Source organism: Papaver somniferum, chromosome 7, assembly GCF_003573695.1.
Source record: "Papaver somniferum cultivar HN1 chromosome 7, ASM357369v1, whole genome shotgun sequence".
Lineage (NCBI taxonomy): Eukaryota > Viridiplantae > Streptophyta > Magnoliopsida > Ranunculales > Papaveraceae > Papaver > Papaver somniferum.
In genome coordinates, this window is record NC_039364.1 from 6,908,715 (window position 1) to 6,920,954 (window position 12,240).

Sequence of the window (12,240 nt, forward strand, 5' to 3'; positions counted from 1 at the left end):
TTTAATGCACTGCAGTTGTTGCGCCCGTTGCAAACTCTCCTATACTGCTAAAGCTTCAGCTTGGTCAATGTGTCTTGCATATGATAGAGCCATTTATTCAAGTAATAGAATACAGAGTGTACATAAAACATGATGCAGTACTAGTACTAGTTGGGATTTAGTCTAAGCTGTCCTTTTCTTAATGTTCATTTGCAATCCATTTTTCATATAAAGGGTTGTCCCCTGTTGAGGGCAAATATGATGACCTTTTACCACCTCAACATGGAAGTTGAATAACACAGCTGCAACAACAGACTTCATCTGTGTAAAAGCTGCATCTCTACCTAAACAACTTCTCGCACCAATGTTAAACGGCACAAATCTGGATGTTGGATCAATTAGCTTCCCATTTTCAGTTATCCATCTCTCTGGCTTAAACTCCAAACAATCTTCACCCCAAACCCATGGCGTTCTTCCTACTGAATAAAAAGAAACTAGTATCTCCATTCCAGGAGTCACCACACTTCCATCAGGAAGTACGTCTTTCTTGACAACTGATTTTCGGTTGATAGGAATAAATTCAGCATTTCATCTTTAAGATAATTGTCTTTCCCAGCCAAAGAAGCAAAATTACTGCTATTATCTGCTAGAGCTTTTATGTAAATGGATAAGAGATCGGCAGTTTCAACTCCGGCAAGCAAGTGTTTTCTCTTTTGAAAAATGTATTCACCATAGTTTTCATCTACCATTTTTTGAGCCTTCATTATCACCCTCTCTTTACCAATTCTAAACAGACGCTGTAATTTCCAGACAAACAGAGGCACTACGTTCCTGAACAATAAGGCACGCAGTGCAGCATCTGTAATCTCAGCCATCTCATTTGAAGGAAGACCTATATATAGATAATTTTCATACCTACCGAAAACCATACCCATATTAATATCATAAGCATACCTTGAGAAAACATCTTGCAAATCATTGCTGAACCCTTCTTCGGCTACATGAGCTAGAAATGGTACTAACTGTTCTTCTACCACCTTGCGGCTAGTGTTAGCAACTTGATCTTTAAATTCTCCTAATCTCAACCCTGCATGAGCCAGTTTCCTCTGTAGTCTCCAAGCATCAGAATCCACATTAAAAATCCCAACACCAAGTGCATCGAAAATTTCCTTGAAACTTTCTCCTTTTGGGAAATTGGAGAAGTTGGTTTTGAGTATATATTCTAAGTTCTTAGGGTGACAGGTTACTAGAAATGTATAGTTTGAGAACATGGGTCCATCCATATAAAATGAACCTCTGCCAAGTGAACGAAAAACTTCTGTCATCCATTCAAATACGCGATCGGAGTTCCATAATAAAGAGGGAATTGTGCCTAGGAAAATCCAATAATCTATGGCTTGGCTGGTGTATTTGAAGTACAAACCAAGAGTGAGAAAACAAAGGAGGAAACCACAAATTACCGGATATGCGCTCGGCGTAAACGGTGGAAAAGATTGAAGATACGGAAAATCCATCTAATCTTCTAATTTAGTGTAGGAGACAGTGAGAGACTGAGAGAGACGAATGAGAAAGTATGCATTAGAACGGAACTATCTTATAGCTGCACCATTTATGGCTATGCAATAATGTTCAACTAAATGGAAGAGCAGTATTAAAATAAAATAAATAAAGACAGACTAAATGGAAGAGATTTTAAGCCACTAATTCTTACGACAATGATTTATGGCGCCCGACTCTGGTGCACCCGATGCACCCAATCTTAGGTGGCAAATACACGTTTATGCGCCCAGAAATATGCACCCAGTATGAGCTGGCACAACAAAAGCAAAAAACCTGTTAAACACCACGCCCTCCGACAAGAAGTTAAGAGTGAAATTTCTTTTTGACTTTCACTGAGTTTTCTCAGCCGTACATCTAAATCTACGGATTAGATTAAATACAAATGTTTTAGGTTTATTTCTTTGGATATGCTTGTGATGTTAGAAACAGATTAAGTTTCATTGCTTCACATTGGTCTGTTATAATTGCTTTTGGAGGACATCCGGACATGCATTTCAACCATTCACTAAATAGCCATTGAAATGTTTTTTTTTCGTTCATCTGAGAGCAACCCACAACCAAGCAATATAGATTGTCCGTGATGATTCACCCCTACAAAAGGAGCAAAAGGCATGGGATACTGATTAGTCAAGTAAATAGTATCAAAAATAACAACCTCTCCAAATTCTTTATAAGCTTCTCTACACCCACCACCTTCCCAGAATACATTCCTCAAATGTTTTTCTTCGTCTACATCGATAGCATAATAAAAGTCTTCATGTTCATTTGATTTGTGGCCAACCTTGTTCATAAAATATCTTATTATAGCTTCTGCATCTCCCTTTTCAAGTCTTAATGCCCTCAAGTCTTTTATAATATTTCTACAATCTTTTTCTGTACATGTCATATTATGATACCCTCCATTTTCGTTTACCACCGAAATGTAACTGTTGTGCATCTTGATATACATAAAGCATTAACTGTACATGTCATATTATGATACCCTCCATTTTCACTTCCCACTACCATCTACAACAAATTAACTAGAAAACATCCATGGTAAGAGCACAAAATACTAAATAAGATATATATAAAGCATAGTAATCATTGATTTTTCAACTACTGTAATCAATTGTCAATATACATGAGTATGCATGTACTCTAGCTTATAGATTTATAATACAGTCAATATATTATTAGAGCATCCCGTTTGTATGGATAATCACATGGCAGTCTCAACAACTCAACCCTAGATCATATAAACATTATTGACAAGAAAATCGGTATCCAAGATGATAAAAAGAAAAAACTCAAAGACATAAATATATATGATCAAAATTCTTACCTCTCTGTACTATCCAAATCGAGTGGTTAACCTCACGAATCTTGTAAAACTGATCGTTTTTCTTGAGAGAGAAGATGGGAAATGGAGCGACCTTTAGGTCTCTGTGTTTAGGCAGTATATTTACTAGATTTTGAGATTTGGGCGGTATATTACTGGATTTGAGAAATTTTATATATCAAATATATGCCGTAGATTCAGATGTACGACTGATAATACACAGTGAAAGTCAAAAAAAAATTTTACTCTCAACTGCTTGTCGGGTGACGTGGTGTTTAGAGCTTTTTTACTTCTGATGTGCCAGCTCATACTGGGTGCAGATTTCTGGGCGCCATAAATCAGTTTCGTAATTCGCACAATAAAGTTCCATCTAAATATAGATAAAAATCAATTTGCTGTCAGTCTGAGAGTGTCAGTATTGCATGCATTAGTCTGTCAGGCGGTAGGATGAAATCACATGCATCACAGGTGCCTACTGATAACAAGTAATAACCATGAAATTAACCAGCCATCAAATAGCCAAAAGCATATTACCATACAGCAACTAAGGTTTATTATCTTGGGTGTTGCATTTGCATATGACAAGTTGGCAGAAGTTAGACCTTGCCTTAACCTGGATCTGCCCTGCCTAAAGGAGTGAAATTGGGATAAATATAAGAGAAAGATAGCCATGATTTACAATCAGCAAATAACATGTTAGTTAGTGGTATTGGACCTCATGATATGCGGAGTAACGAAACGGGAAAGTCGAACTAATCAATCGGCGTCGAGACAGATTGAGCCGAAGAGTGTTCTTCTTCGCCCACCAAGGACGCTGAGGCGGTCAGGCCACGCCAGCGGGTTATGATGGCCGCAGCACTCACGGTCGTTCTAGGTGACATGCTCACCACCAGAGCGGATTAAAACCCCGCCCGAACATACCTTAAACCCAATGGCAATACGGGATCAAAAAGGTTTCATTATTCTGGAATCCTATCCTACTTGCATATATTACGTAAAAGGGAAGAGCGACGAGGATAAATTGAGTTTATTCCCGAAATACTTGGTTATCATGTCTCACTGTCTTCAATATGATGCCAAGAAATGAAGCAGGCTTGGGCAGTAACAGTGCAAATGCTAAGGTGAAGGATCTGCGAAGGTACCTTCACATCTGGTAGTAATTAACACCATATCTGGATTATCAAAAATGAACATGGTAAAATCCCAAGTATCCATACAGGCATACAGGATACGAAGAAGTAATTGCACTACTAATTGTTTTAAAAAAAAATCGATGAAAAAGTAACTGCACAACTTCAAACTGTAGTTAGTATGTTGGGCAAGGGTTTCATATAAGCTTCATTTCAATCTCCTTTGCGTAATCTTTGGTTGGTATTTTCAGTCAAGTGTAACTGCAATACTTCATCAATAGTTAGTTTGTTGGGAAGGGTCCAATATAAGCTTCATTGCAATCTTCCGTGTCTAATCTTTGATTAGTATTTTCAGCTTCCACAACGCATGAGTATTGTATGTATCCCTGTCGATTGGTTTTGCTAAACTTATGCTCGCAAGCAAGTACAGCACCACCATGATTTTTCGTTGGCCCCTCACAACGCGATCATCTTGTGTGGTCTTATTTCATTAGTACTTTAATGGTGAAGTGGTGTTTCCCACGACGACTCGGGTGCGACAGGAAAAAGATATTTTTACCCCCCACCCCATTTTGAATTCCTGGTTACGCCACTGGACCAACCATATATATATATAGAATGAACCTCTCCCAGTAGTGAGCTGAAAACTTCCGTCATCCGTTCAAATACGTGGTCGGAGTTCCATAATAAAGATGGTATCGTGCCTAAGAAAATCCAGTAAGAAAGGAGATTGAAGATAAGTAAAATCCATAGATTCTTCTTGAATTAGTAGTGTAGGAGAGGGTGAGAGACAAACGAGGTAATACACAACAGGAGGTAAACCATCTGAATTAAGGATATCAATTTTGTTGCACCATTATGTATAATAAACGTTTAGCTAAATGTAGGAGAGACGGAGCTTCCAAGATACGGGTACGATTAAGTTTCAAGTAAAGGGGCTGTCAGGTTTCCCCACCAGGGTAAGTGTACGGGTGCAGACCTGAATATGGCGTGTCATCAAGTGCGAAATTTCATATTTATGGGAAGATTAAGTTTATTGACCAGTTTGCAATATTGCTAATAGGGGTACCGAATTGTCTCGGGTGTACCAAAATACATATAGGACAAAATAGTTAGTGTTTTTGGGTTGGTACACGCCCACATAAATTGGCACCCCGCAGTAGCAACCTTGCTAGTTTGTGGCCTATAGAAATTATCTCGGACATACCACTAGAAGATAAAAAAAATAAGATATTTTGAAGTAAAATAGAAAACCTCTTTTAGCTATTCCTGATTAATTAGTGTTAATTCGGCTGATTAAAAAATGTTTAATCTTATTAATTTAAAAATCAACTGATGTTAATTCATCGTCAAAACATAGAAAAATTACAATAGGCCCCGAACTGGCCAGATAATTTTAGATGTTGAAAACCGAGGTGAGGGTATTGTGATTGGCTAGTAGCACAGGTTAGGCAGCATAATAAACTTAGAAATACTATGGTCATCACTCAGGCACTCATCGGCTGGAAGTTGAGTTTGGCCTTCTTACAAACGGAAATTCTAAGCTGACTGTTGGCTCAACCCCATGATCTGTCCCGCCCTGAAATGGGCGGGACCCATGCATCCCCTAAAACTCACTCTTATTATCTCCACGATTTGGGAAGGGTCCCACCTATGTGTTAGAGATTGGAATGGGATTTGAACCCGTGATGAGTATATCAGTTAGTCTAATAAAACCTGAGCCGCAACTACCTTCGTTGTGCAAATATCACAAGAAGAGAAGGCCAACATGTATTCCTACCGAGAGAGTAAAACTGAGATGGATGTTACATGTTTTATGAATGTTATTATAATAAAACCAAACGGTATTAGTTTATTCTTTTCATTTAGATCCAATCCAGTTAGAGGATCTATATTGATAAGATATGGAAACCGAATGGGTCGCCCTATTCAATTTTTTATCCTTGTTCTAGAAACTTAATGGATTATTCAATCCATTGAATTGAGAGAAATCCTTGCACATAACAACCCTAGGATTCTATTTCCAATTTACAATTTTTAATGGATTTTATTCAATGCATTGAATCGAGGGAAACCCGTGCAGATAAAAACCCTAGGGTTTTATTCCCAATTTAGAATTTTTTGATCTGTACTACCTCAACCTGCAACCCATCCTCCCCTACAAAAGAAACGGGTTATGAAATTAGAGCTCGAAGTCTTGAATGAAAAATCTAGAATATCGGTCTTTAGTACTTGAATTGAAATGGGTCCTAAAAGGCGGGTCCTACTAGGCGGCTGTCGAGACAAAATTTCTTGGCAACCAACTTAACCTATTTCAAATACAACCAACCTAATTAACTCGTATTTAAGATTCATCCTATTCGTGTTCTCCAAGTTATCTTTTTTTTTTGTTCAACTTCAATGTTTGTATATCAGCTCTTTAATTTCTCAAAAAAAAAAAATTTAAAAAAGCATTGCCAAGAAAACAGAATTTTTTTTGGTGAGTTACAATTCTACTTGGTTCATGCCATTGTATTCACTTTTTTATATGGTATATTTAGTTTTCGTTTTTTTTGTTTTTATTTTGGTCAAAAAAAAATATTAACAGCAAACAAAATTTACAAAATATATAAAAATAAATAAACAGGGCCAAGGTGACCCTCAAAAGCTTACTAGCTATCTAAATCTATAATACTTGAACATTCAACAGATTAAATAAAGTCTAGCCTTCCATCAAATTGTTTATAACACCTGTAACAAGCAAATAAATTCGCTGTACCAAAATATTAGCTGAAATTAACTTCATGATAAGCATGATCATAACAACTAGAATTATAATATGCACAAACTGTCAGCAATCTTTATTAGATTTTGATATGTGGATTAAAACTAACATATTATCATTAATTTGACAAACAATAAAAGTATTAAGCAATGATAAAACAACAAAATAAATAAATCCACATACCAAAATAGAACAGGAGATCGATGATATTACGTGGTTCGCTTATCTCGACCTACGTCCAAAGAGAAACCCACAAAGAATATTTAGATTGATCATTAAAACTTTCTAAGTTTTGCAGTGGAAATATAGGGGAAAGTAAAGAGGCAAAATAGTTTCCATTGAACAGTGTAAACTGTGTTATATAAAATATATTCCTTTATATACAAGTGGGAAGAAGACCCTAGAGACTATATTGGGCCGCACATTCATTGGCTACAAGCCCTACAACACTCCCTCTTGTGCGGTCCAGTAGAACTTCGTATGCAGTGCTTCACATTTAGTGCTTTGAATATAGTTCTTCAAATGTCGTTCTCTCCTTGATGACTTGTGCCAGAATCAATTGCCTCATTAAAACTTTGACAAGGAAAAACCCATTGGGACAAAACCTTGGTACAACTTTTCACATGTAGTACTTCACATGTTGTCTTGTATTTTACATGTAGTTCATCACATATATTTTATGAATGTTCTTATAATAAAGCGAAGGGTATTAGTTTATTCTTTTCATTAACATCCAATCCAGTTAGAGGATCTTTATTGATAAGATGTGGAAACTGAATGCATCTCTTTGTTCAATTTTTTATCCTTGTTCTAGACTTAATGGATTATTCAATGTATTTGATTGAGAGAAATCCTTACATATAACAACCCTAGGGTTCTATTTCCAATTTACAATTTTTAATGGATTTTATTCAATGCATTGAATTGAGGGAAACCTTACAGATAAAAACCCTAGAGTTTTATTCCCAATTTATAATTTTTTAATCTGTACTACCTCAACCTGCAAAACATCCTCCCCTACAAAAGAAACGGGTTATGAAACTAGAGCTCGAAGTCTTCAAAGAAAAATCTAGAATATCGGTCTTTAGTACTTGAATTGAAATGGGTCCTAAAAGGCGGGTCCTACTAGGCGGCTGTTGAAACAAAATTTCTTGGCAACCAACTTAACCTATTTCAAATACAACCAACCTAATTAACTCGTATTTTAGATTCAGCCTGTTTGTGTTCTCCAAATTATCCTCTCTTTTTTTTTTCAACTTCAATGTTTGTATATATATCAGCTCTTTAATTTCTCAAAAAAAAAATTCTTTTAAAAAAAGCATTGCCAAGAAATCGGAAATTTTTTGGTGAGTTACACTTCTACTTGGTTCATGCCATTGTGTTCACTTTTTTATACGGTATATTTAGTTTTCATTTTTTTTGTTTTTTTACTTTGATCAAAAAATTATGAACATCAAACAAAATTTACAAAATATAAAAAAACAAAAAATAAACAGGGCCAAGGTGACCCTCAAAAGCTTACTAGCTATCTAAATCTATAATACTTGAACATTCAACAGATTAAATAAAGTTTATCCTTCCATCAAATTGTTTATAACACCCGTAACAAGCAAATAAATTCACTTTAATAACTTCATAATAAGCATGATCATAACAAATAGAATTATAATCTGCATAAAGCGTCAACAATCTCTATTAGATTTTGATATGTAGATTAAAACTAACATATTATCATTAATTTGACAAACAATAAAAGTATTAAGCAATGATAAAACAACAAAATAAATGAATCCACATACCAAAATGGAACAGGAGATGGATGATATTACGTGGTTCGGTTATCTTGACCTACGTCCAAAGACAAACCCACAAAGAAGATTTAGATTGATCATTAAAACTTTCTAAGATGTTTTTACATTTATACTACATAATATTTATAGAGTTTTTTTGATCGAAAGAGAAGAATTATATTATAAAAGAGGAATGTACAAAAAAAGCTACCAAATGTAGCAAAGAAGAAAGGAAAAATTTACAGATTTCATAAAAATAGATTCCCAAGAGTTATGAATGAACTTGCAAAATTCAAATGATCTATTTATAGAGTTGATAAGATATAAATGACATCCTAGAACTTAACGAGATTAATTATCTATGAATGCAAAATATTAGAAATTAATTACATAATATTTCTAGAAGTATTCTTTGATTTTATCTTCATTTCATACACGGTCACTTTACCTTTTACTCAACTTCGCGGTCACTTTAGCTCATTGCACAAGTATGGACGAACAAAATTTTCCGAAAATAATTAATCTTTATTTTAAGCTCTGAGGAAAATTTCCATTGTTCAAAACCTGAAGGCTTGAAGCACACTTGGATATTTAGTATTCACCAAAAAATTTGCGATCAATGTTGCAAGCATCGAAATTATGCTATATTTTATTTTATTTTTGAAGCATGAGTTTAAATAAACTACTAAAAGACTATTACACGAGGGAGGGCATGTGATACTAAAGGTTTTTACAAAACAAAATTGAATTGGTATGTCATGAATCTACAACAATGCAGTGGAGCAGAAATTGTGTCATTGCCATATGATTACAGATCAAGGAGAGATTGCTCGTGTTCTTATACATCATATTCATTCTCTATTTCAACAACCCAGTATGCTAGATCTTCCTCATTTTTTTCTTAAATCTCAATCAACTTTTGAGATAGATAATGAAGTTTTATGCAGAGTGCCAACTTTGGAAGACATCAGGGCAGCAGTTGGAAAAATGGGTTCTTATACTTCTCCTTGTCCGGATGGGTTTCCACCGATATTTTATAAGAAGTGCTGGGATGTTGTAGGTACGGATGTTTTCAGGTTAGTTCAAAATATTTTTTCGTCTTATTCTTTTCCGGAGTTATTGAACCATACTAACATAACTTTGATCCCGAAAATAAATAATCCTTCCACGCCATCTGATTTTCGTCCCATATCGTTGTGCAACATTTTATACAAGATTGTTACAAAGATATCATCGGATAGACTCAAACCATGTTTAGAAGATTTCATCTGTTGGTCTCAAAATGCATTCGTTCCTGGACGTCAGATTCTTGATAATATTATCATTGCCAAAGAGTTATTGCATTCAATGAATAATTCTAAAGCAGTAAATGGTCATTTTGCACTGAAAGTTGACATGGCGAAGGCATATGACAGGGTCAATTGGAGATTCTTAGGTGATATGTTACGTATTATGGGTGTCTCAGGAGATGCTCATTCATTAATAATGGCGTGTGTCTCTACGACTACTTTCTCAATGAACCTAAATGGTTCACCGAAACGCCACTTCTGTAGTGAACGAGATATTCGACACGGATGTCCCTTATCTCCAACTTTGTTCATAATTTGTTCACAGGGGATATCCATGCTTATGTAGCAGTTTGCAAATCAGGGCCTTTACCAGGGATATAAAATCAATAGGCATGCACCTACAATCACACATCTCATGTTCACAAATGACTTATTTTTCTTTGGAGAAAATACTAGAGTTGGTGTTTAAAATTTGAAGAAGTTACTTAAGGAGTATGCGGACTTGTCAGACCAGTTGATCAATTATGAAAAATCCTCAATTCACATTAGTAAAGGAATTGCTGAATGGATAAAACAAACTACAATCCAAGATCTTGGTGTTAGGAAGATAATTTTGGAGGATAAATACCTTGGCATATATCCTTTAAGATCTGATTATAGAATATCTAGCTTTGATTTTCTATTGAACAAGATCACTTCTTAACTGCCTGGTTGGAGAATTCACTTTGTGAACTCCGCAGGGAGAACTGTTTTGTCAAAATCAACCATTGTTGTTATTCCAGTTTACTTCATGGGCTTCTGTTTATTGCCAAAGTATGTTACTCAAGAAATTGAAAAGGTACAAAGATGTTTCTGGTGGGGCCACTCAACTGAAGAAAGAAAACTACATTTTATGAATTGGTTTAAGATGGAGTTAAGAAAGTAATTTGGTGGCCTGGGAATCAAAAATATTGAACTGATGAATATTGCTTTAATCTGCAAGCTTGTTTGGAGATTTTTAGAAAGTGAAGATGCAATGTGGGTTCAATTACTGAGTACAAAGTACTTACAGGATATCTCATTATGGAAAGCAGAGAAACCTGACAAATGTACTGCAACTTGGGGTAGCATGCTTGAAGTTCGTCATATTCTGGAAAACAGGATTTTCTGGCAAGTTAATAATGAGAATTCAATACATATCTGGATGATCCGTGGCTACAACCAAGTACGGACCACCTCATTGGCAGTCCTACTTCTCTTCCAATCAACATAATTAAGTAAGGTTTCTGACTTAATGATCCCGGATTCAAGGTATTGGAATATTCAACTTCTGAATGATTTATTCTCTCCAGATATTGTTCAGTGCATCACATCCATCTATCTAAGTGCTGAGGCATATTCAAAGGATACTTTAATTTGGTCTTGTACTCCTTAAGGAAAATTCTCCACAAAGTCATGCTACCATCTTCTGTCAAATAATTCTCCTTCATCCTCAGAATTGAGCTCTTTTCCATGGAAAAATTTTTGGTCTTTCACCAAACTTCAACCTAAGATTCAAATATTTGTATGGAAAGCGATCAACAATGGCATTGCAGTTAAAGGAAACATTGGCAGGTTTGTATCTTCTATTGAAACCTCTTGCTCTTTCTGTGGTCTTGAGGAAGAATCCATTGCACATCTCCTTTTTGATTGTCCTAGAGCGAAATCAGTTCTTAGTAGAGCCAACATAAATACCAATTACTCGTCTCTGGTGCTTAACATTCAGAAACTTCTAGGGGAATGGATGGAAGACAATGTCAATAATTCCTTTATAATGAAGATGTGCATTATCTGGAACTTATGGAAGATGAAAAACGACATTGTTTTCTCTCAGGTCAATTTCTCAGAAAATCTCATGATCAAAAATGTTGTTCAGGACTTTAATATGTGCTTTCAGGATATTTCAGAAGCTTTAGATACTACTTTACAGGATTATCGATCTCCTCACTGGTCTCATCCCTCTCCTCCTTATGTTAAAATCAGCGTTGATGCATCGTTTATTCCTAACAATGGCGCAGCAGGCGCAATTGCGAAAGATCATAATGATGTTTTCTTGGGATGTGGTACCTGCACCTTTGATTCTACATCTTTTTTATTAGCGAAATCTTTATCTTGCAAACTTGGATTGGAGCTAGATAGAAGATTTGGCTTCAGAGAAATTATAATTGAAGGGGATGCTGCTAACGTTACTTCTGCTGTACTTGGGGAAGTATGTGAGGTTCCTTGGAGTATTAGGTCAATGATATTAGAAGTCAGGGATATGACATTTTCTTTTGTCAATGCATGTAACTTTTGTTTCTGTTACAAAAGATGCAAACAATTTGACACATATGTTATGCTAACATGCTATGTACGAGAATGTAAATATGTGGTGGAATGCATATTTCTC

At 35.5% G+C, this 12,240-nt stretch overlaps 2 protein-coding genes across 2 annotated transcripts; both read right to left on the reverse strand.

Moving 5' to 3' along the window:
• Nucleotides 1-162: 162 nt before the first annotated feature.
• On the reverse strand, nt 163-486 carry LOC113293993 (noroxomaritidine synthase-like). The gene has a single exon (XM_026542428.1). The coding sequence runs from the start codon at nt 484-486 to the stop codon at nt 163-165; it is 324 nt and encodes a 107-aa protein (XP_026398213.1).
• An 8-nt stretch (nt 487-494) lies between these two features.
• LOC113293994 (alkane hydroxylase MAH1-like) lies at nt 495-1,304 on the reverse strand. The gene has a single exon (XM_026542429.1). It carries the CDS (start codon nt 1,302-1,304, stop codon nt 495-497), a length of 810 nt encoding a protein of 269 aa, XP_026398214.1.
• Nucleotides 1,305-12,240: the final 10,936 nt, after the last annotated feature.